At 44.6% G+C, this 21,208-nt stretch overlaps 1 protein-coding gene across 1 annotated transcript in view; it reads right to left on the bottom strand.

The window, feature by feature from the left end:
• The window catches only part of ANO2 (anoctamin 2), a 505,309-nt gene that overhangs the window by 63,078 nt on the left and 421,023 nt on the right, over positions 1–21,208 (bottom strand). Inside the window, exon 20 of the mRNA XM_044277837.1 lies at positions 9,976–10,124. Coding sequence (XP_044133772.1) covers positions 9,976–10,124 — 149 coding nt within the window. The remainder of the gene's footprint in view (positions 1–9,975; positions 10,125–21,208) is intronic.

Raw genomic sequence — 21,208 nt, forward strand, 5'->3', positions numbered from 1 at the left:
CATTGGAGCAGCGTAGAAGTCCAGCGGGAAACGGGAAGAAGCGATCCGGGAAAATGGACTTCTTCCAAGCAGCTGCGAGGAGGTACGGCCCCAAGGAGACGATGGATGCTCAAACGGTGAGTATGGACTTCCCCACACTGCAACACTTGAGCAGACACAGCACATTCAATCCCATCCTCCCCACCACATACAAGTCAGCAGAAATGCTGTGGTCCGATTTGTTTGCACAGGCTTGTAGTTATGACAAGCTTTGTGTTGACAAACGGACGGTGTTGAATAAGGCCACTAAACGGCTTCGGATGCTAGCCAAACTCGTTCATACGTTTGAGGCTAGCATCTGTAAGCCAAAGGAAGTGGCGCTGGTGTCTCAGTCAACAGAGACAATTCCTCCGGCTGTTCACTGCCAGTGCTGTGCCAATGATTCCGATCAGGTTTCGGCATTACGGGCACAGCTGGCAGAGAATGTGCAGTCTACTGTTGACCGAGATGCGCAGGTGGCTCGAATACAGTCACAATTAGTGGAAATGCAGAAGCAGAAGGAGGAAATTGAGGCTCAGTTGACTCAGTCTTATACTGAGGTCAAGGCCTTCAAGGAACGCACTGCCTCTACTAGTGTGACGGTAGCCAAATTGAAGGCTCACGTTGCTGTAAGCTCCCAGATAATAACTGGCTTGCAACAGGTCATCACCAAGTTGGTGCCGGCCCTTTCTTTTCCCATAAAGTCAGGGTCGGAATATCCCAAAACTTTGCCCTATGCAGGGCAAATAGGGGGGAGAGTAGTCTGTGACAGGCCAAATCACCAGACCAAGCCTGTCCAGACTAACAGAGATTTCTCCCTGACTTTGGGGAAAAGAAACATCGTGAAAAGTGCCTCCCTGAAGATGGAACAATTCAGGGAGCGCGGTTGCAGTGTGGACGGACCTAAGCCACACCGGGCAAACATAAAATGCTTTGCTTGTGGTGGCTTGGGTCATATAGCGAAGCACTGCAAAACACACAGGACAGTAAGCCCAATCAGGTGCTTCAGGTGTGGGAACAAAGGACACATTGCAAGGAATTGCCCTTGTGCAAGTAATTGCAATGTGTCCAGTGATGAGATTCAGGTAGCAAATCGTGCAGCGGGGTCTAGTCAGCTTGGCCATAAAGGGGTAACCTCTTGGCGGCATCATCAGCTGCTGAGGAGCCAGAGTGGCCAAGCTAGGCTAGGCAACATTTGACACCCCTGTACTATTTGTTACACCGTTTGTTCCCTATACATGTCCATGTTGTGTGTTTTTGTTGTCCATTGTAATGTTCTCTTTGATGTTGATGGTGGTCCTTGTCTATGAGTGTGTTCCACCAGGCTGATTTATGTAGTGTTGTAATGTCCCGTCTGCTGTCTTGTTTCATTCTGTGTCCCCTTGGAGCGGAGCAGTGTTATACTGTGGATCGAGAACGTATAGGGTCGCGAGCAGATAATATCACACGGGAAATCCTGCTGGTCGGGAGAAGGCATAAGGACCTTCTTCATGCAGCACACAAAGGATGATGTGATATTATTCTGGGCAACCAGGGTCTCGGATCGATACAGATAACACTGTTGTGCTCAAGGTTTTCGGTAGGGCTGTGTTGCGCTGGGGACTGGGGCGGACAGACAACATTGGTGTAATGTTGTGCTGCGCACTTAAATCTAGTCCGAGCAGGTAGCACAGCTCTGATAGGGATTGGACGCGGAGTGTTTGGCAGCAGAGTGTGGACTGTGTTCTTGTGTTGTGGGGTCCTGGGGAGCCGGGGCATGCCTATGTCGTTGGTTCTGCGGGCCTCCACAAGATGGGATCACAGGGGGAAGTCAGCCTGGGTACACATGAGTGGACAGGGATGCGGTGCCATCAAGATGGTGCTTTGTCCACAGAACTCCAGTTATCCTAACCTAGTAGGGAGGCCATCCTTATCTGTTGGTGCAGAGGGATGTGTAGCAGAGGACACGCTCCTCTGAAGGTAGGGTGTTCAGACACCAGTGTTGGGATAATGAGGAGTCCTGTGAGACAAAGGGCAGCCCAATACCTTTCTCTACCCATGGGTCAAAGGTATTGGTGCTGGGAATTTTTGTACATTTAACTGCACCGTTAGGGGAGAAATTCCCCTGGGAGCACCTGGTATTTTCTTCTGCCATAGGTTTTATATGGAGCGGAAGAAAAACCCAGGAGAGGCCACGGAAGAGGCCAGCTATTCCCCCTGACACTCTTGGGAGGCTCCAGAGGATCCCACTGGATTTTGGCAACCAAGAGACCTCTGCCTAGAGGTGTTTTAGAGATGGAGGACTGTGCCACAATCCAGCGGGAGCATTATTTAAGGCTCTGGAGGAAGATTTGGAGATGTTCGGGTGGAAGGTCATATCACTTGTTTCACCCGGTGAAACTTCTTCTGGTTCTGGTGATCGTCATCTACAGTTGGAGGGTCAAGGGACTTATTGACCAAAATACACCAGAACCAGACAGAACTGTACAGAACTATCCGGAGGAGGAGGCTCAGGACACCACAAACATGGTTCCTGTAGCCAAATATTATTGTATGGACACGTTTTGTTTTCAATGGGGGTTCGGGACGTATAACTTGTACTACCCTGAAACCCCATAGCACATTTATTGGATTTTGTTTGTTGGTCGATGGTGTACCCATAGACACTCTAGGTACAAATGTGTGACAGCCCAAAACTCGCCCAACGCACTGCGGTGAGCTATCATTTGACTGTACACATTTGTATCCTATAGTCGTTTCCCATTGACACAGGGGTCTACGACCTACCTGTGTCTTTGGAGGTAGAGAGGAATGCCAGGTTGCATGAGTCTCTATGGGTACACACATGTAATGGAATTTGGTGGTGTTGGGAGGGATGTAACATGTATTTTGTGTGAATGGGGATAAGGTTAGGTCACGATAGGGACAGGCATCATTCATTTGCCACCTTGAACCCTGGAACGGTGAAGTTCTTAAGGGAAGGGCTGGATGTGTAGTGTGGCGGAGGTGTTCTCCGCAGTAGAATTTAGGTACTATGACATCACCGCTTAAGAGTCTGACCTGCCTTGTAAAGACCTATTAATCTGTCCACGGGAGAACCGCACCCGTCAAGATGGAAACAGACGTTGGAAGTTGTGATAGAAGAAAGTTGGGACTGAGACTGTGAGGGTGAACCCGCTCCAGATTCCTTGGAGGCGGGCCATACCGGAAGATCGGCATAACTACCGAGAGACTGTGGGGGTGTGGTCACTCCAAAGTGGGGGTGGCTGACACCAAGAGACGGATAAAAGAAAGGCCAGTTAAAGACTGTAAGGGTGAACCCGCTCCAGAATTGGGGGGGACGAAGATACCTGAAGATCGGCAGAATTACCGAGAGACTGTGGGGGTGTGGTCACTCCAAAGTGGGGGTGGCCGACACTAAAAGACTGTTAAAGAGATTGTGGGTGTGTGGTATCCTAAAGATGTCAAGAAGAAGACTGTGTATCCTGTGGACGGAGTAGTAGGTTACGGTGAAGGGCAGGTCGGAGGAAAATGGATTAGGGATGTCTAAGTACCTAAAGAACAGTGTACACTACAGTTCTTCCTGAACTTCCACCAAGGATGGGGTTGAGGGGGGGGCAAATATATCTCAACCCGTTCCCCCAATTATATTGTCGTATCATAAAGTCCGACAACAGGGGGATTGTTGAGGAACGGTTGAGCCGTATGCATATATATCCATGCATGCCTGCAAACATGTGCGGCATGTATGGTATATGTGCATGCATTATCCACCGCATCATGGGATGATGTGCGCAGATGTGCCCAACATCTGCGCACGTCTGCTCATGGGGATCCCCAGGGGCTCATGGTGGCCCCTGTGGGATATATGTGCTTGTGTCCCCTTATAATGTAGAGGCTTGTGTCCCCTTATAATGTAGGGGCTTGTGTCCCCTTATAATGTAAGGGCTTGTGCCCCCTTATATAATTATGTGCCCCCGTTAGATACATGTGATATTTATGTATACATGTGTATGGATGTGCCCCAAGCATCCATATGCATGTATACTATATAATATTCCCCCCCTCCTACACCTGAAACCAGGTGCATCGGTTTGAATGTGCCCCAAGCATTCAAACCGATGCAATCTGGCTAATTGCATCAGAATGACTGGACAAGGGTCCGGTCATCCTGATGGATACAAAGAGCTCAGATTCAACAGAATCTGAGCCCTTTGTTGTAATTATCTCCAGCGCCGCTGGAGATAATTACGCATGATAGAAGAAGGGGAGAAGCCTCCCCTCCTCCTATTATGCGCATTCCGACAGTGCGATTACAATCGCACTGTCCGGAATGCTAAGGGCAGCAGGCGGGAGATCAAAGGCATCTCCCGCCTGTCTGCAGCGCGTCCCCGATGTGCGGGCCGGCGCAGTGACGTCATATCACTGCGCCGGCCCACGTGGATGATGGGCGCGCGCGCGCGGGAGTGCGGGCGGCCGGGTTTAAATATCCGGCGGCCCGGCACTCCGAAGGTTAGTTAGGGTCTGGGCCCCCACGTGGAGGAGCGCGTCTCGCCCTCCGAGTAGTTAGGATCGGGCCCCCCCTCCACCTGGTGGGCGCATCGGCGCTCAGGCCGTTGACCGGACCCAGCCGCACCTACCCCACCACTGACCTGAAGAAGAGCGCAATCGGCGCTCAGGAGCGACCCCCCCCTGGCTGGACTAAGTATCACCCCCTTATTCCAGTTCCCACTTAACCCCTAACCCCTTTCCATATCCCTTAACCCCTGCTGCGCCATACCCCTGTACCCTTGCCCCTGTAATACCCTGCAGCAGCACTGCCAGTCCTCTGTTAACCCCTTCCCCCACTCTGCCCTGCTGTATCCCTGGTTAACCCTTGCTTAACTCCCATGGTTAACCGCTGCTCCATACCCCTGAACCCTTGCCCCTGTATTATTTCATGGCCTGCAGGTATTAACCCCTGCAGAGCCATTGATGTGTGTATTTTCTTGTAACCCCTTAGGGACAGTATAGAGATACACGGGTGGGATAATATTACTTGTATGTGTGTATTGTATAGTTAGTTTGTGGGTGGAATTTGGGAACGTGTAGCGTAGTTTGAGTATTGTATATGTGTAGTGCTGTGTATTGTTAGTGTACTGCGTGCTTAGTGTGTTAAATAAATACCGTTATATTTGTACCCTTTGTGTAGCGTGTACTTGTTAGCGGTAGAGAGTTAGTAAGGCGCATGCAGCTAGCATTAGTGATTAGTGTAAAGCATAGCGAAAGTATTGTGTATTGTTATATAAAGGCATAAATAGGCGGAGTCATCACTAGACGGTTCCTCCTATTTAGGAATATTAATTATCGATATTCGCAAAATATTGGTGATTAATATTCCCCCTTTACACGGCCTGTCTCAACAGGCCATATTCTCGGGACCCACTCATCAAACGCTTCCTGAAGGGAGCTGAGAGACTAAAGCCTACTATACTGAAACCTATTCCCCAGTGGGATCTTTCAGTAGAGCTCAGGGGGCTAGCATCTCCCCCCTTCGAGCCTTTGGAGGAGGTAGATTTCAAATTTTTAACTTTAAAGATGGTCTTTCTTCTGGCTATAGCTTCAGCCAAAAGAGTCTCTGAATTGCAGGCTTTCTCTGCAATACATCCATACATCATCTTCCTACAGGATAGAGTGCTCCTGAAGTTTTTACCATACTTCAGACCTAAGGTGCCTACCTTTCAAAACATCAACCAGGTAATCTCTTTACCAGTTTTGTTTACAACCTCCTCCTCTGATACTCCAGCTAGAGACCCGCTGGATATTTCAAGATGCCTCCAGATCTATGTGGATAGATCCAGAGAGTTCAGGATAGATGAGAATCTCCTTATCCTGTTTGCCGGTAAGTCTAAAGGCCGTAAAGCGTCTAAAGCCACCATTAGTCGCTGGATCAAGGAGGCCATTAGGGAAGCCTTTGTCTCCCAATCCTTAGATCCTCCCGAGTTTGTGAGAGCCCATTCTAATAGGGCGGTCTCCACCTCGGTTGCGGAAAGAAGCCTTTTCCCCTTAGAGTTGATCTGCAAGGCGGCCTCCTGGAGCTCTGAGTCAACCTTCATCTCCCATTATAGGATAGATGCTAGGATGGCAGAGTTTTCGGCTTTTGGGAAGACTGTTCTTAGTTCTGCCAGGCATGAGGACCCTCCCTAGGGGATTCTTCTTGCTATCTCCCCATCTGTGCTGCTGGTAGGACGTAAGGGAATCGTTAATTTCTAACGATAATTTGTTTTCCCTTAGTCCTAACAGCAGCACACAAATATCCCACCCTAGATACATTATGTTTGTTAAAAACACGGTGGGCTGGGGGGTGATCTCCTCCTTTTCAGGGAGCTGGAGATCGTTTATTGGTTCTTGGGCTCATTAAAATCCCGCCGGTGCTACCAGTCCACAGGGGCAGTTAACCCCATCTGTGCTGCTGTTAGGACTAAGGGAAAACAAATTATCATTAGAAATTAACGATTTGTTCCCATTTCACCTAGCACTACAATCTCTTGGTTCTTGGCAAATATGGGGATGCCAGGCTTTGGATTCTTACCAATCAGACATTGATGGCCTGTCTAATCCATATGTTATAAATGTCTTTAGTGTCCCTAAGCAGAATGTTCTTTATTTTTGGACATCTATAGGATATTTTGATATAGAAGCGCACTTGATCTCAATAAACTAGGGTGAAAGCTAAACCATACTGAACCCCTGAATGACCAGCTATTTTTTCAGGGTTTGCCTCTCCATGTTTAAGCAGCCATAATTTATTTTTATTTTTTTCCATTGACATGGCTGGATAAGGCCTTGTTTTATGTGGGAGAAATTTAAATTTTTATGCTGTTTGAGGGTACATTTAACTTACTTGTAATTTATATACTTTTTTGCGTTGCAAATGTACCAAAAGCAATTTTTTACATAGCTTTTCTCTACTTAATTGTTTATACTGTACATATTTCATACCAAATAACCTGTTAAATGAGTTAGTCAGGTTGTTTCAGTTGTGTGGATAGCTAAGGCTGGTTTCAGATCTGTGGCACGTAGATCCGGCTTCCTAATCTGGCAGAGAATGCCATGCAGCGGTATGTGTTGGACGACTCTCTGCATTTTTGCCGCAATGTGGGCAGGTCTCCACTGCACCCCATTATACTTATAATAGGGCCAGCTTGAATTCAGTTTGTATCCGGCAGTAGTGAATCCGCAGAATTCCGGCAGGCTGTTTTGTGCCAGAAAAGCCTGCCATAATTCACATCGCAGGTGTGAAATTAGCCTAATAATTGTAGTTTATTTTTATTTTTTTGCCTTTATGTAAAGTACAATCACTTTTTTATTATTTTTTGGAAGCTTCTTTTTTATTTAAAATCTTTATTACATTTTCTATAATCCAGTTAAGGAATTACTGTCTTACTAAATTATTTTATACTTATTATGTATTAGTATACTCCTGTATGTTAATACATAATGCTCTGTTTCACTATGGCACAGGTTGTGGTTAGGGCTAGTTTGTTCTAACAGCAGACTTACTCAACTTACAGTCCTGGAGTCCTTTCTTGGTCTCCAGCGTTGACTGCAGAGGGTTTACCCAGCCCCTGATCAGATCCCTGGGATCCAATCCGATGGGAATATCCCCTTTGATCATGCTGTGGTTACAGACTGTGGCAATCAAAGGATTAACAATAGAGACTGAAGCTACCTCCGATTCTGGCTGTAGAGCAAAAGGCAGCTCTAAAAACTGAAGCTGTTACTTAGTCTTCTCATAGAGCAGGAGTGCTCACAGAAACACCATACTCCCTCTAGAAAGGTGACAACAAAAGAAAATGGATGGTCCTTAAAGGAATCGTGTCACCAAAAGCTGTATATGCCAGATAGAAACACACAATTTTTTTCTGATCTGTTTTAATTTTCTAATTGCAGATTTGTCTTCTATTCCCGTAACATGATTATGGGGGCTGCATTTTACCTGAGCTTGTCACAGTGCAGTTCACTGTCATGCTGTGTTGCCGTGTGAGGCTGGCTGCCTGCGATCTTGCATACTGGCTGCAGGCCGATACCTGCGTGTGCTGGTTGCTTGGGTGCTGTATGCTGGCTGCGGGCTTCTAGTGTGTGAACTGTGTTCTGTGTATTTTTGTACTCCCTGGGTCTGTATCGCAGTGCAGTTCACTGTGACACTGTGTTGCCATGTAGGTTGGCTGCCTGCTATCTTGCGTACTGGCTGCGGGCCATTAACCGTGTATACTGGTTGCTTGGGAGGTGGGATGCTGGCTGCGGTCTTCTAGTGTGTGTACCGTGTCTTGTGACTTGTACGCTCTCTGTGTTCACGTAGGGTTATTGTTTCTCTGATCTGTGGGTCTGAATATCAGGTGGTCAGGTGTTGTAATCCCCCTGCTTTTTAGACCTGTGAGCTTTGTGCCTGAGATCAGTCTGTCTCCATGTATGCTATGTGCAGGGTGCATTCTACTAACCAGTGTATTAGTGTATTTGTGATTCTGCCCTGACTTGTGCAGTCATCCTGCAGTCTTCATGTCTTACTCTGTCTTGTACTATGTCACATTGTCTTACTCTGTCTGCAGGGGTGTAGCTAAAGGCTCAGCGCCTTTATGCTGCCTGAGGCAAAATTGAAGAGACCCCTTTCCCCCTCATGACAAATTCTTAACATAACCCCTTCCCTTCAGCCAGAGGTATAACTTGACCAGCATGCACTTTCTATAATACCGGTGTCTTTGGGCCCCCTCAGGCTCCTTGGACTAGTAGCGACTGCTGCCTCTGCACCCCCTATAGCTACATCCCTGTCTGTCTGGGAGTTTGTATGTTATTTTTCTCAGTATTTTATATGTCTGTCTGTGATTGTCATGCACCCAGTTCCACATGGGGTCCAGGCATGTTACCATGTCTTCATGTTTGTATGTTCCGCATGTAGTCCAGGCATGTTACTATGTCTCCATGTTTTATATGTCCATCTGTTACCGCCATGCACCCAGTTTTGCATGGGGTCCATGCATGTTACTATGATTCATGTTTTGTATGTTCTTCTGTGATCACCATGCACCTAGTTCCGCATGGGGTCCAGGCATATTTCTATGTTGTCTGCAGGAACTGGTCTACCTGTGTACACTATGCTCCCTGTATCCATAGCCGCATGAGGTCCTGGCTATGTCTGTATGTCTCTGAGTTTGTCCAGTCCATCAGTGAGTGCCATGCTCCTTGCATCCAGTTCCACATGGGTTCCTGACAATGTGGCTCAGCTGTGTTCCTGCTATTTGGTCTGTGCCTGCACAGTATTCTATGTTGCGTGTTTGTTTGGGTTCCTGCTTGTGTGCCTGGTTTTATGTCTTGCCTGGACCGCTGGTGTTTTGCACCAGCGTCTGTTCCTTGCAGGTCAGTTGCCAAGTTACCGGGACCATCCCAGGAGGTAGCGGTTTGGTCACTCCCCTGTGGCACAGACCAGATCCCTGTATAAGAGATAAAGGGTGAAAACCAGGGGAGCACTGGAATAATGCCGTTAGGGTTGGACCCCATGTCAAAGCAGTCACTTGGCACGGTGGTGTTACATCTGCCACTGTTTCGTATCTGTTTGTTTCTAGGTGTAGGAATAATTTTGGAAGAATGCATTTTCAGCATTGTACAAAAATATCAGCACCATTACTGCCCAACCATAGGTCATTTCACCACATTTAGACTTTTGGTTGTAAATTCAACTCAGAGAAGACTAGAGGTATCCTTTGGGGGAGATGTTTGTGTTTTTTGTCTTAAATCCACAATGATTCTGTGTGACTGTACAGCAAATTGAACCATAGATTTCACCATGTACTGTATATTGAGCAGCTAAAAAAAAAACAATAAATGAGTCACTTTGGGGAACAAATACTTTAACTTGCCCCTTGAGGTTCATTTACCAGGACAAGCCTGCAACTGGCCTTAAGTAACACTGCATTTGACAAGGACATGAAACATGGCTCTTACTCATCTCCATGTACTCTGGGGTTAGCCCAGTAAATGGTTCTAGAGCGTAATCCCGGACCCATTGTTGAGGTTCTTTTGAGTTGCTGAGATTGTTCTCCCCAGGCTCTGTCCTTTCATCCTTTAGCTTCCGAAACAGTTTCTTAAGCTTTCTGCAAATAAATAAATTGCAAAGCATTAAAAAAAATCACTGACTTTATGCCCCATTGATTACATTTTTTTTTACTAAGTACTAAGTACTTTGGCTGATAAGCCCAAATGTAATAATGTTTTATTGAAAGAAGAAGCGAGTGCTTTACAAAATCCATAAAACAAGATAATGACTCATATCCTGAGTCAAAGAGGAATAACTACAGTTCAAGATGATTTCATAAATTCAGCTGACTGAAACAAAGTATTTGCCTTTAAAGATCAAATTCCACATGAAATATTGCACATAGTACACTACTGCCTATCTACCAGGTTATGGGGTTCTGCTTTCTGGGGTTGTTGAGGGTCCCAATTATTGGACCCCATTGATCTTATTTTGCAAGTCTGATGGATCAGGAACCATAAAAGTGAAAGGGGTTAAATGGGTATCCCAGCACAATACAAAAGCTAAAATATAACAGAAATTATATTCACCTCACCAATCCTCAGCCACTGGTGTACCAATGGTGCCGTGGTCCCAGCTACTCTCCACATCTTGCTCCTGTTCTCAATATGCCAGAAAATGTCTGTGAATGCCTCTCAACCAATCACTGGGTGCAGCAATCACCCGCCTCAGACAGTGATTGGCTGAGTGACATTCACAGTGATTTTCTGCCGTTTGAGTACAGGAGTAGAAAGTGAAGAGCAGCTGGGACTCTGCACTATCAGAACAGCAGAGGTGGGGATGTTATTCTTTTGGCATATACAACCCTGGGCATTTTTTTGTGTGCTAGAAAACCCCATTAATAGTAGGAATAACTATTTACGCCAATGTTCACTCCTTAAGAGCATTTTAAAAATCTAATTGGTAGAAAAATAGAATGTGATGTGCTTATTACAATTATAAAATATCTTTAAAGGTCAACATTTTCCTGATATGGTTTTTAAAATCCACTGCACAAATAGAAACATGAGAAAATTGATTGTCTGCAGCTATTACTGGGAGGTGAGGGGAACACTTACAATGAACACAATAATACACTGCCTGTCCAAAAAAAAAGTCGCCACCTGGATTTAACTAAGCAAATAGTTATGAGCCTCCTATTGGATAATTACTGCATGGGCGATTATCTTTCAGCTGGCAATAAGTTATTTAACCCCAACTGGTGCAATGAGTTGCTTCTCATTTCTTAAACAACCATGTCGAAAGACACATCTCATGGTCGTGGAAAAGATGTTAGTCTGTTTGTGAAGGGTCAATTCATTGGCATGCATCAAGCAGAGAAAACCTCTAAGGAGATTGCAGAAACTACTAAAATTGGGTTAAGAACTGTCCAACGCATTATTAAAAACTGGAAGGATAGTGAGGACCCATCGTATTCGAGGAAGAAATGTGGCGGGAAAAAAATCCTGAATGATTGTGATCGGCAATTACATAAACGTTTGGTGAAATCAAATCGAAGAAAAACAGTAGAACTCAGGGCTATGTTTAATAGTGAATGTAACAGCATTTCCACACACACAATGTGAAGGGAACTCAAGGGATTGGGAATGATCAGCTGTGTAGCCACAAGAAAACCACTAATCAGTGAGGCAAACCAGAAAAAAAAGGCTTCAATTTGCTAGGGAGCATAAAGATTGGACTCTGTTCCAGAGTGATGGGCACATCAGGGTAAGAAGACAGGCAGATGAAGTGATGCACCCATAATGCCTAGTGCCTACTGTACAAGACTGTGGGCGCAGTGCTATGATCTGGGGTTGCTGCAGTTGGTCGGGTCTAGGTTCAGCAACAGTATGTGCTCCAAGAATGAGGTCAGCTGACTACCTGAACATACTGAATGACCAGGTTATTCCATCAATGGATTATTTCTTCCCTGATGGCACGGGCATATTCCAAGATGACAATGCCAGGATTCATCTGGCTCAAATTGTGAAAGAGTGGTTCAGGGAGCATGAGACATCATTTTCACACATGGATCGGCCACCACAGAGTCCAGACCTTAACCCCATTGAGAATCTTCGGGATGTGCTGGAGAAGTCTTTGAGCAGCAGTCAGACTCTACCATCATCAATGCAAGATCTTGGTGAAAAATTAATGCAACACTGGATGTAAATAAATCTTGTGACATTGCAGAAGCTTATTGAAACAATGCCACAGCGAATGCATGCTGTAATCAAAGCTAAAGGCGGTCCAACAAAATATTATATATATTTTATATATTTTGGTGGTGACTTTTTTTGGGACAGGCAGTGTATAATGCTGTTGTGCTCCCCCTAGTGAAGGCTAATTGAAGGCAGAAGTTTATCATTTAACTAATGTCTGTAAACTGTATCAGAAAAATGGAGTTCTGGTGAATATAAAAGTACATAAAAATGTATTCACACATGTAGAATGCAATGACATTATAACAAGACTCCACACTCTTACTTTCATGAAAATATTCCCTTAACTGTAGGATGACCATAAGTCCTCTTTTTTCCAGACATGTCCTCTTTGTGGGACCTAAAAAAATTGTCTGCGAATTAAAAATTGCTACGATAATCTGCTACAGTGGAAGAGCTCAAGGACCTGTGATGACGTCACCATGATGTGATTAGTTCAGGAGTGGCTGAAGCTCAGCAGTGGAGAGGAGACATGGTAAGGACCTGTGATGATGTCACCATCATGGAATCAGTGCAGGTGGGAGAAAGCTTGAAAGTTGTAGTCCTCTTTCCATATACTCCCTCTGTGAATTGTCCTATTTTATTCCATAGTAACAGCTTAGACATGCTGGGAGTTGTAGTCCTTTTCTCTTATACTCCTTTTCTAAATTGGGTGGGGGGGGTTGTAGTCCTCTTATAGTTCCTCTCTGAATTGTTCTTTGATATCCCATAATAATGGCCTGGCATGATGGGAGTTGTAGTCCTTTCCTCTTATACCTCCTCCCTGTAATGTGCTCTTCTATCACATTATATCAGCCTGGATATTCTGGGAGTTGTAGTTATCTCATCTTATACCTTCTCTCTGAAATGTCCTCTGATATTCAATAATAACAACCTGGACATGCGGGGAGTTGTAGTCCTCTCCTCTTATACCTCCCTGTAATCTCTTTTGATGCTGGTATATAGATTACAGTCTCCATTCTATGTGTGGTATCATCACCCACTATCCCGGGTATGCAGTCCTCCTTTTGTGGGCTATAAAAGTGGTCTCTCTACTTAAATGTCTAATGTTAATACTGCTTCATAGAAGCAAGAGCATTAATGTAGACATTGCTGACGTCAGTTGTTGGAAAGGCGTGAGTCTCTGACCTCTGTGACATGCATGGAATGCATTCTGATGAATGTGGCATCAAAGTCCTGGCTTTATTGTCACTTTCCAATATGCATAAGCTCTTCACTAATCCTGTGTTATTGCATCGTTACTTTAGGGTGGTGAGTAATACAATTCATACAGTCTTTTTTTAAATAATGTTCAAAAGCATCTGAATGGTAATAATCTAATGCTTGATACTTATAATAATAGTATTTAATGTATTCACAATATAATCAGTGGTATACATACAGGGGTGAATTGGCCATAGACCTTACAGGGAAATTTCCCGGTGGGCCGGTGCCCAGGGGGCCGTCTGAGCCATCCTCATGGATGGCCAGCGGAAGTTTTTGGTGATGTATTTTGTGCTGCTGGCTGCAATATTTTGTGATGGACTGTGGTATTTGGCTCTGTTGGGATGGTACAATGTGCCACAATGTGGTATTGCTGGCCCTGCCTTCCATCAATTTGGACCCAACTACAAAATGGGGCGACTTTTAGTATTTTTTCCAGGGCCACTTTAAGTTCCCAGTCCTCCCCTGTATATATAGAAGAGAGAGTGTCCAATAACAAAAATGAAAATGGGCTCCCCATGATGATTCCTATTGTGGTTGTCTCCCCCTTTCTATGTCCCTTGGGCGAGTTCTCCACCCCTTGTTTGCTAGTAGGTTTTTGGGTTTGTTTTATCAGGAGTATATCACTATGCCATAATTTCTTTAGAGCAAAGACATACAGCGATGTAACATCTGATTGTCGGGAGGGAAGCGTTCCTTCCCGCAATAGTCTGCTCGTCAGTATGGGGAGGAGTGATCGCTAATACCATCGCTCATCCACATACTGACTAGTTGTTAGCCGGCAGCAGATCGTGATTAGACCGCACAATCTGCCGCTGGCAAATGAATGATTTTTAAGCCAGTTTAAAAATGGATTGCTCAATTGCTCATTTATTGGGTAATTGGTGGCAGTATTACACTGCCAGATTATTGCTAACGAGCATTACTACAGATTTGTACCCATAACACTGGCTTACCTGTTACATGTGCACTTGGCAGCTGAAGGCATCTGTGTTGGTCCCATGATCATATGTGCCCGCATTGTTGAGATAAATGATGCAGTTATAGAGAGAGCTGAGCCTGCTCCTAGAGGCTCATTTGCATGTATTAAAACAATACAAATTACAATAATTTTTTGCAGCAATGCTGCACATCTGAACTCTGAACCAACACAGATACCTTAAGCTACAAAGCACACATGTAACAGGTCGGCCAGTTTCATAGGTACAAATCTGCTGACAGATGTCCTTTAAATGGCCATCATTGGGATCTACGCCACTTGCATTCCTGCTGCTCTGTAACCAGCTCTCTACCGCCACTGGGTACCTGAACATGAACCCTGGGTACTGATATCAACTTTCTACTCTTGGCAGCTACTGTATGTTCACCCAACAACTGGTGTAACCTACAGCACATTCAACACCCGCACCAGCAAAGTGTTGAATGTGGGAAGTGCTGTTGTGCATGATTTCCATCAAGGTTGATAGTAGCACTCTCGTTGTAGTTTTCATATGTGCTTGGATAATTGGACAGCTGCTATCAGGGTGAGGCTTGCTTGCACCCTTTGGGCATCGAGAGTGTGGTGAATTACTGCCACAATCCTTGCATTGCCCCAGGTCATCAGTTTACATTGTTGATACGTTACCACTAGTAACCCCTGATGGACCCCACTGAAGTAGGTGGGTGGAAACGCAGTAAAATGGTGATGTATTTTGAGTATGAGAGCCACACTAATGGTGGTGTATAAGGTTGACATACAGCATATGATCAGGTAGTGCTTCACCTCTTTTTTCCACTCTGCTACTTTTAGTTAACTACAGTACTAAACATATATTCCTGTCAGGTACATTGTAGGGTTATGTAGGTTAGGTTACAGATAGTGGGATCATCCTTATCAGGGTGGGTGTCCTATTGTAGGGACTTACTACGGGTAAAAAAAAAAAAAAAAAGTTTTTCTTTCTTTTTTATTTTCTCTGATTAAAGGTTAGATTTAAATTTTTTTTTGTTTTTTTTATTCTCTGTGATTTTAGACTAAGTCAACCTAAGTGGAACATCCTATAAAAACTGAACTAGGTGGCATAATTATATCAGCCAAGGAGACATGCAGATGGGGACCAAAACAATTGAAGCCTGCCCATCATACTGTTAAAATCTTTGGGGAAAATTTATCATGACGGGTAGATTTGAAGTCGGTTTTGCTTGAGTCTGTGTTTGAGGACTTTATGCCACATCTATCAAATGTCTCATGTATGATAAATATCTGAATCATAAATCTATCCCTTTTGTCTAGAAAAGCTCCTCCAGTTATCCTGCTCCATTCTCCTACTGGAGTGAGAATGAGACTTACTTTGCGGGCTTCATTGTTGTTAGGCCTCATGCACCCGGCCGTTGTCTGGGTCCGCATCCGAGCCGCCGTTTTGGTGGTTCGGATGTGGACCCGTTCACTTCACTGGGGCCGCAAAAGATGTGGACAGCACTCAGTGTTCTGTCCGCATCTGTTGCTCCGTCCCGTTTTGTGGACAAGAATAGGCGTTTTTACAATGGGCCGCCCGTTCCGACACACGGGCGGCTTACGTTTTTTGCAGATCCGTGGTTTGCGGACCGCAAAAAAAACTGAACGGTCGTGTGCATGAGGCCTTAGCTTGATGTCAGGCCAGTCTGTCTCAATACGTTAGATTTTTTTTACTGAATTGATGAGTTTTGGATAATGTGTATATAGAATAAAACAGGTACAGACATGTCCACCTTTACCTTTCTGTACTTTTCATTAAAGACTCTAATTTATCAGGATAAAAATTCTATGTAATATCGCAACATGCCACATCAGAATTACTGTATTGCAGAATACAGTATAAACAGCCTCCGACAAATTATCACAGGATGAAGGTTTTTTTTATTCTCAAAGCTGGTCATCTTTTACTAAAAGGGGCTTTATACTGAGAGGAGCATGATTACTGATAGCGGCATAAAATATGGGCACAAAGGGGGTATTATTAGTGAGTGGAGGCATAAAAGTGGTCACTATTAGTGAGTTAGGCATTATTACTGAGAGGGGAATAATAGGTATGTATAGTAATAATGTATAGTAATAATACTGCTCCATCCTAGGAGCAGTACAGGGAAAATTACTGAAGAGCCGGATCAGGCACATAAGGGTGGGTTCACATCACGTTTTATGCCTCCGTTTGACGTATACGTTTGAAAAAAAAATTATACAAAAACATAGCACACCATGTTCTTGTATCCTGTACAGTCTGGTAAAAAAAAATTATACTTTTTCCAATGGAACTCTATGGTGAGCTGATGCCACTATATGGAAAAGATGGGAAAAATGTAATATGAACCCAGCCTAATTAAAAGGACATTCAATGGAACCCTTTGACTATAATGGGCCAGTCCTAGCAAAGTTGTTTGGTTGACTTAGGCTACTTTCGCACCTGCGGCACAGTGATCCGGTAAGCAGTTCTGTTCAGTATGCCAACTGATGGCATAAGTAAGACTGATCAGGATCATGATCAGTCTTAAAAATGCCTGATCAGTCATAAAAATGCATTGAAATGCCGGATTGTCATCCGGCAAAACGGATCCGGCATTTACTTTTTCCACCTATTTTTCCGGTCTGCGCATGCGCAGACCGGAAGGATGGATCCGACATTCCGGTATTTTGAATGCTGGATCCGGCACTAGTACATTCCTATGGAAAAAAATGCCGGATCCGGCATTCAGGCAAGTCTTCAATTTTTTTTCGCCGGAGAAATGCTACGGTTTAATCTTTTGCCTGATCAATCAAAATGACTGAACTGAAGACATCCTGATGCATCCTGAACGGATTGCTCTCCATTCAGAATGCATGGGGATATGCCTGATCAGTTCTTTTCCGGTATAGAGCCACTGTGACGGAACTCTGTGCCGGAAAAGAAAAACGCTAGTGTGAAAGTACCTTTAGGCCTCTTTAAAACGGGCGTCCCGGATTTGCTCCGGATGCGTCGTGTGTGCATTGCGGGTAAACCGCACGAGTAGACAGACTTCTTCACTGAAGTTCGGTTTTGGGTTAGGTGTTGTGTATATTTTACTATTTTCCCTTATAACATGGTTATAAGGGAAAATAATGGCATTCTTAATACAGAATGCTTACTAAAATGTGGCTTGAGGGGTTAAAAAATAAAAATTAAATTAACTCACATCATCCTTTTGTTCGCGCAGCCGGCATTATCTTCTTTCTTCATCTTTCAGGACCGGCAAAAGGACCTTTGATGACGTAATCGCGCTCACCACGTGATGAGCACGGTGACGTCAGCGCAGGTCCTGCTGAATGAAGATAGAAATCTTCATGTTATATGGGAAAATCATACAGTAAATTGACTTTTATCAATTTACTAACATCATCTCTTAGCAACCATGTGTGAAAATCGCACTGCATCCGCACTTGCTTGCGGATGCTATGCTATTTTCAGGCAGCCCCATTCATTTCTATGAGGCCTGCGTTGTGTGAAAAACACAGAATATAGAGCATGCTGCAATTTTCATGCAACGCACAAGTGATGCGTGAAAATCACCGCTCATCTGAACAGCCCCATTGAAGAGAATGGGTCCAGATTCAGTGCGGGTGCAATGAGTTCACTTCATGCATTGCACCTGCACAGAATTCTCGCCCATGTAAAAGGGGCCTTACATTTATCTATTGTGGGTGACCACCTTTAATTGAAATTTTTGGCACTATAAACAATACCTGACATTTTACTGCCCACCAAAAAATGACACACCACCACGGGGGCGGAGCCAGCGTCTGAGCCGAGAGGACATGTACTGCTGAGCTCCGTACACTACCTTGCCAAGGGACTCGCTTACGTCCGAATTTAAGCGCTGAAATGGTCAAGATTGGAGGGCAGAAGACCACTGACACAGGCGCAGTGCCCAAATCCCAGAACCAAGGCGCCGGGATGGCAAAATACCTCAAAAAACAGGCCAGCTCGGCCGTGATGAAAGAATCCAAGATGGCGCAGGCGGATGAACGCACTCCCGCCGAGACTGAGGAAGGCCCCTCCGATGATGATAGCGATGGAGGTGAGTCTGTGAGCTCACGCCAACTGCCAGTTTCAAGACGCTTTATTAAGCAAGCCCTGGCTGAAGCCTTATCCTCACTTAAGCAGGAGATCTCCAGCCTCACACAAGAAATCCAGCATGTAGGCCATAGGGTGGAATCCCTAGAGGCCACACAAGCGGCAACTCTGGAGCATAGCTCAGCCGTGGGGCAATCTCTCTCCTCATGCCAGCGCCATATTAACTCTCTCTATGCCGCAATGGAAGACCAGGAGAATCGCAGTCGGCGAAATAATCTCAGATTCAGGGGCGTACCTGAAACAGTGCCCGCGGAAGACCTGGTGACTACCATAAAAAATATTGCCTCATCTCTCCTGGGCAGGGAAGATCCTACCAACATGATAATAGAAAGAGCGCATAGAGCCCTGCGACAAAGACCGAAAGACTCTGATCCACCCAGGGATATTATATGCCGCTTTTTGAACTTCCTAGACAAAGAAAAGATTTTAGCAGCGGCTAGAACAACCAACAACATCTCACTAGGTGACGCTCCGATCTCTATTTACCAAGACCTGGCGCCGGTAACCCTGCAAAAAAGAAGGATCCTTAAACCCCTCACGGAGTACCTTCGCAGCAATCGAATTCCATATAGATGGACTTTTCCATTTGGCGTCACATTCTCGCATGCGGGAAAATTCATCAAAGTCTCGTCATATGAGGATCTCCAAGCAGCTTATGTCACCATGGACATTAACCCTTTAGACATAGCCAACTGGGATACGGTATCCGACATCTCATCCCTCCCAGCTATCCCGAGAATCACCTCATGGGAAAAATCGCCTGCTACCAAACTTCAACGATTCCGACGCAGGAGTGGATTGCTGACACCTAGAAGAATTACCTGAATGTTTGGGTGCTATAGATAACCAATAACAGCATTCTTTATGTTCCTTATCTAGTATCTTGCCTATCTTTCCCACTTTCATGATTTTCCCTATCTCCTTGACTGTCCTAAGCATATAACATGTTGTATTACTTGCGTAATAACATGTAGCATTAGCTGCATCTGCCTTTTAGCTCGCCATGTCCCACATATTGGCAAGTCCTAATATTTGGGTTTACCCACACTACCCCCTTTCACTGCCTTGATGGAAATCCCCATCATCTACTTGTTTTACCAGAGTTTGGTTATTTGTTGTGTTTATAGATATACTCTTTCTTTTATCTTTTAATTCTTTTCCCTCAGTCATGTCACTTTGTCTGGATCCTTTAAAAGCCATTTTGGGTCCTTGGAGCTGATGCTTGCTGTTTTTGAGGCCACCTGGTATAGTGTTTTGCTCCCTCGCTTCGCAAGGTACCGGTTTGATTTTTCCACCCCAACCCTGACCAGAATAATATGGCAGACCTAAAAATAGTTACCTATAATGTGAAGGGTCTTAGATCACCATCGAAACGCTCTCAAATCTTCTCCCTTCTGGGAAAGGAGAAGTCCTCCATAATCTTTCTTCAAGAAACCCACTATAGACACAATAGATATCCAGATTTATCTTTTTCCAGATTCCCTAACTGGTACCATTGCGGAGCTGATGGAGCTGCCTCGAGGGGAGTGAGCATCGGTTTTAAGAAGAATGTTCCCTTTATCTATGCTTCCCACATCCAAGATCCCGATGGGAGATATATTATTTTGAAAGGTCATATTTCTCAGAAAATGTATACATTTGTAAACCTATATGCCCCTAACTCAGACCAAATATCGTGGTTGTTATCTACCCTATCTTTAATAGAAAATCATTATGAGGGCACTCTTGTATTAGCAGGAGATCTTAACGTGGCGTTGCATCCCCTTACTGATACTTCATCCAAAAGGTCTTCCTTCTCTGCCAGAGCCCTGAGAAAGTTAAATACTAAATTACATAATTTGGGTTTGATTGACATTTGGAGATGCCTTAACCCCAATTGTTCTGATTATTCTTTTTATTCCATTCCAGCGCAGTCCTATAGCAGAATCGATTATATCTTCATCCCCAAGGATCAGGTTCAATTCTGCACCGATACAAGGATCGGAAGTATATCCATTTCTGACCACGCTCCGGTATTCTGTACCTTGCGTTCTTCTTCAGACACGGGTAGGTCCCCTATTTGGAGGCTCAATGAGTCCATTCTGAGCAGCGAGGCACACAGGACCCACTTTAAGTCACTCCTAGATGAATACTTTTCTATTAACAACACTCCTGACATATCCCCTCACGTTCTTTGGGATGCCCACAAAGTCTTTATCAGGGGTCATTTTATTAGCAAATGCTCCTTTATAAAGAAACAATCCGAGAAACGTTTGTCTTCCCTTTTAGACCAGATACATTCCCTTGAAACCCTACATAAAAGATCCTTAGCTCAGCAACATTTGGATGAACTTAATGCACTGAGAGCAGACCTCAAAAATTTACTGAATGAGAGATCAGCAAAATACTACCTATCTTCGCAACACAAATTTTTTGCTCACGGCAATAAGGCATCCAAATTTTTGATGAGTCGTATCAAGCGCAGACAACAGACAAGACATGTAACCTCTATCAAAGCCCCACAGGGAACCCCCATTTTCTCCTCTACGGGAATTGCTGAACAATTCAAAGTTTTTACGAGTCCCTTTATAATCTTAACCCCCCTGGACAAGTTCAATCTCTCTTGGATAAAGAGACTGAAACTAACCTCTTCTTAAGATCTT

This window comes from Bufo gargarizans, chromosome 2 (genome assembly GCF_014858855.1).
Source record: "Bufo gargarizans isolate SCDJY-AF-19 chromosome 2, ASM1485885v1, whole genome shotgun sequence".
NCBI classification, from domain to species: Eukaryota; Metazoa; Chordata; class Amphibia; order Anura; family Bufonidae; genus Bufo; species Bufo gargarizans.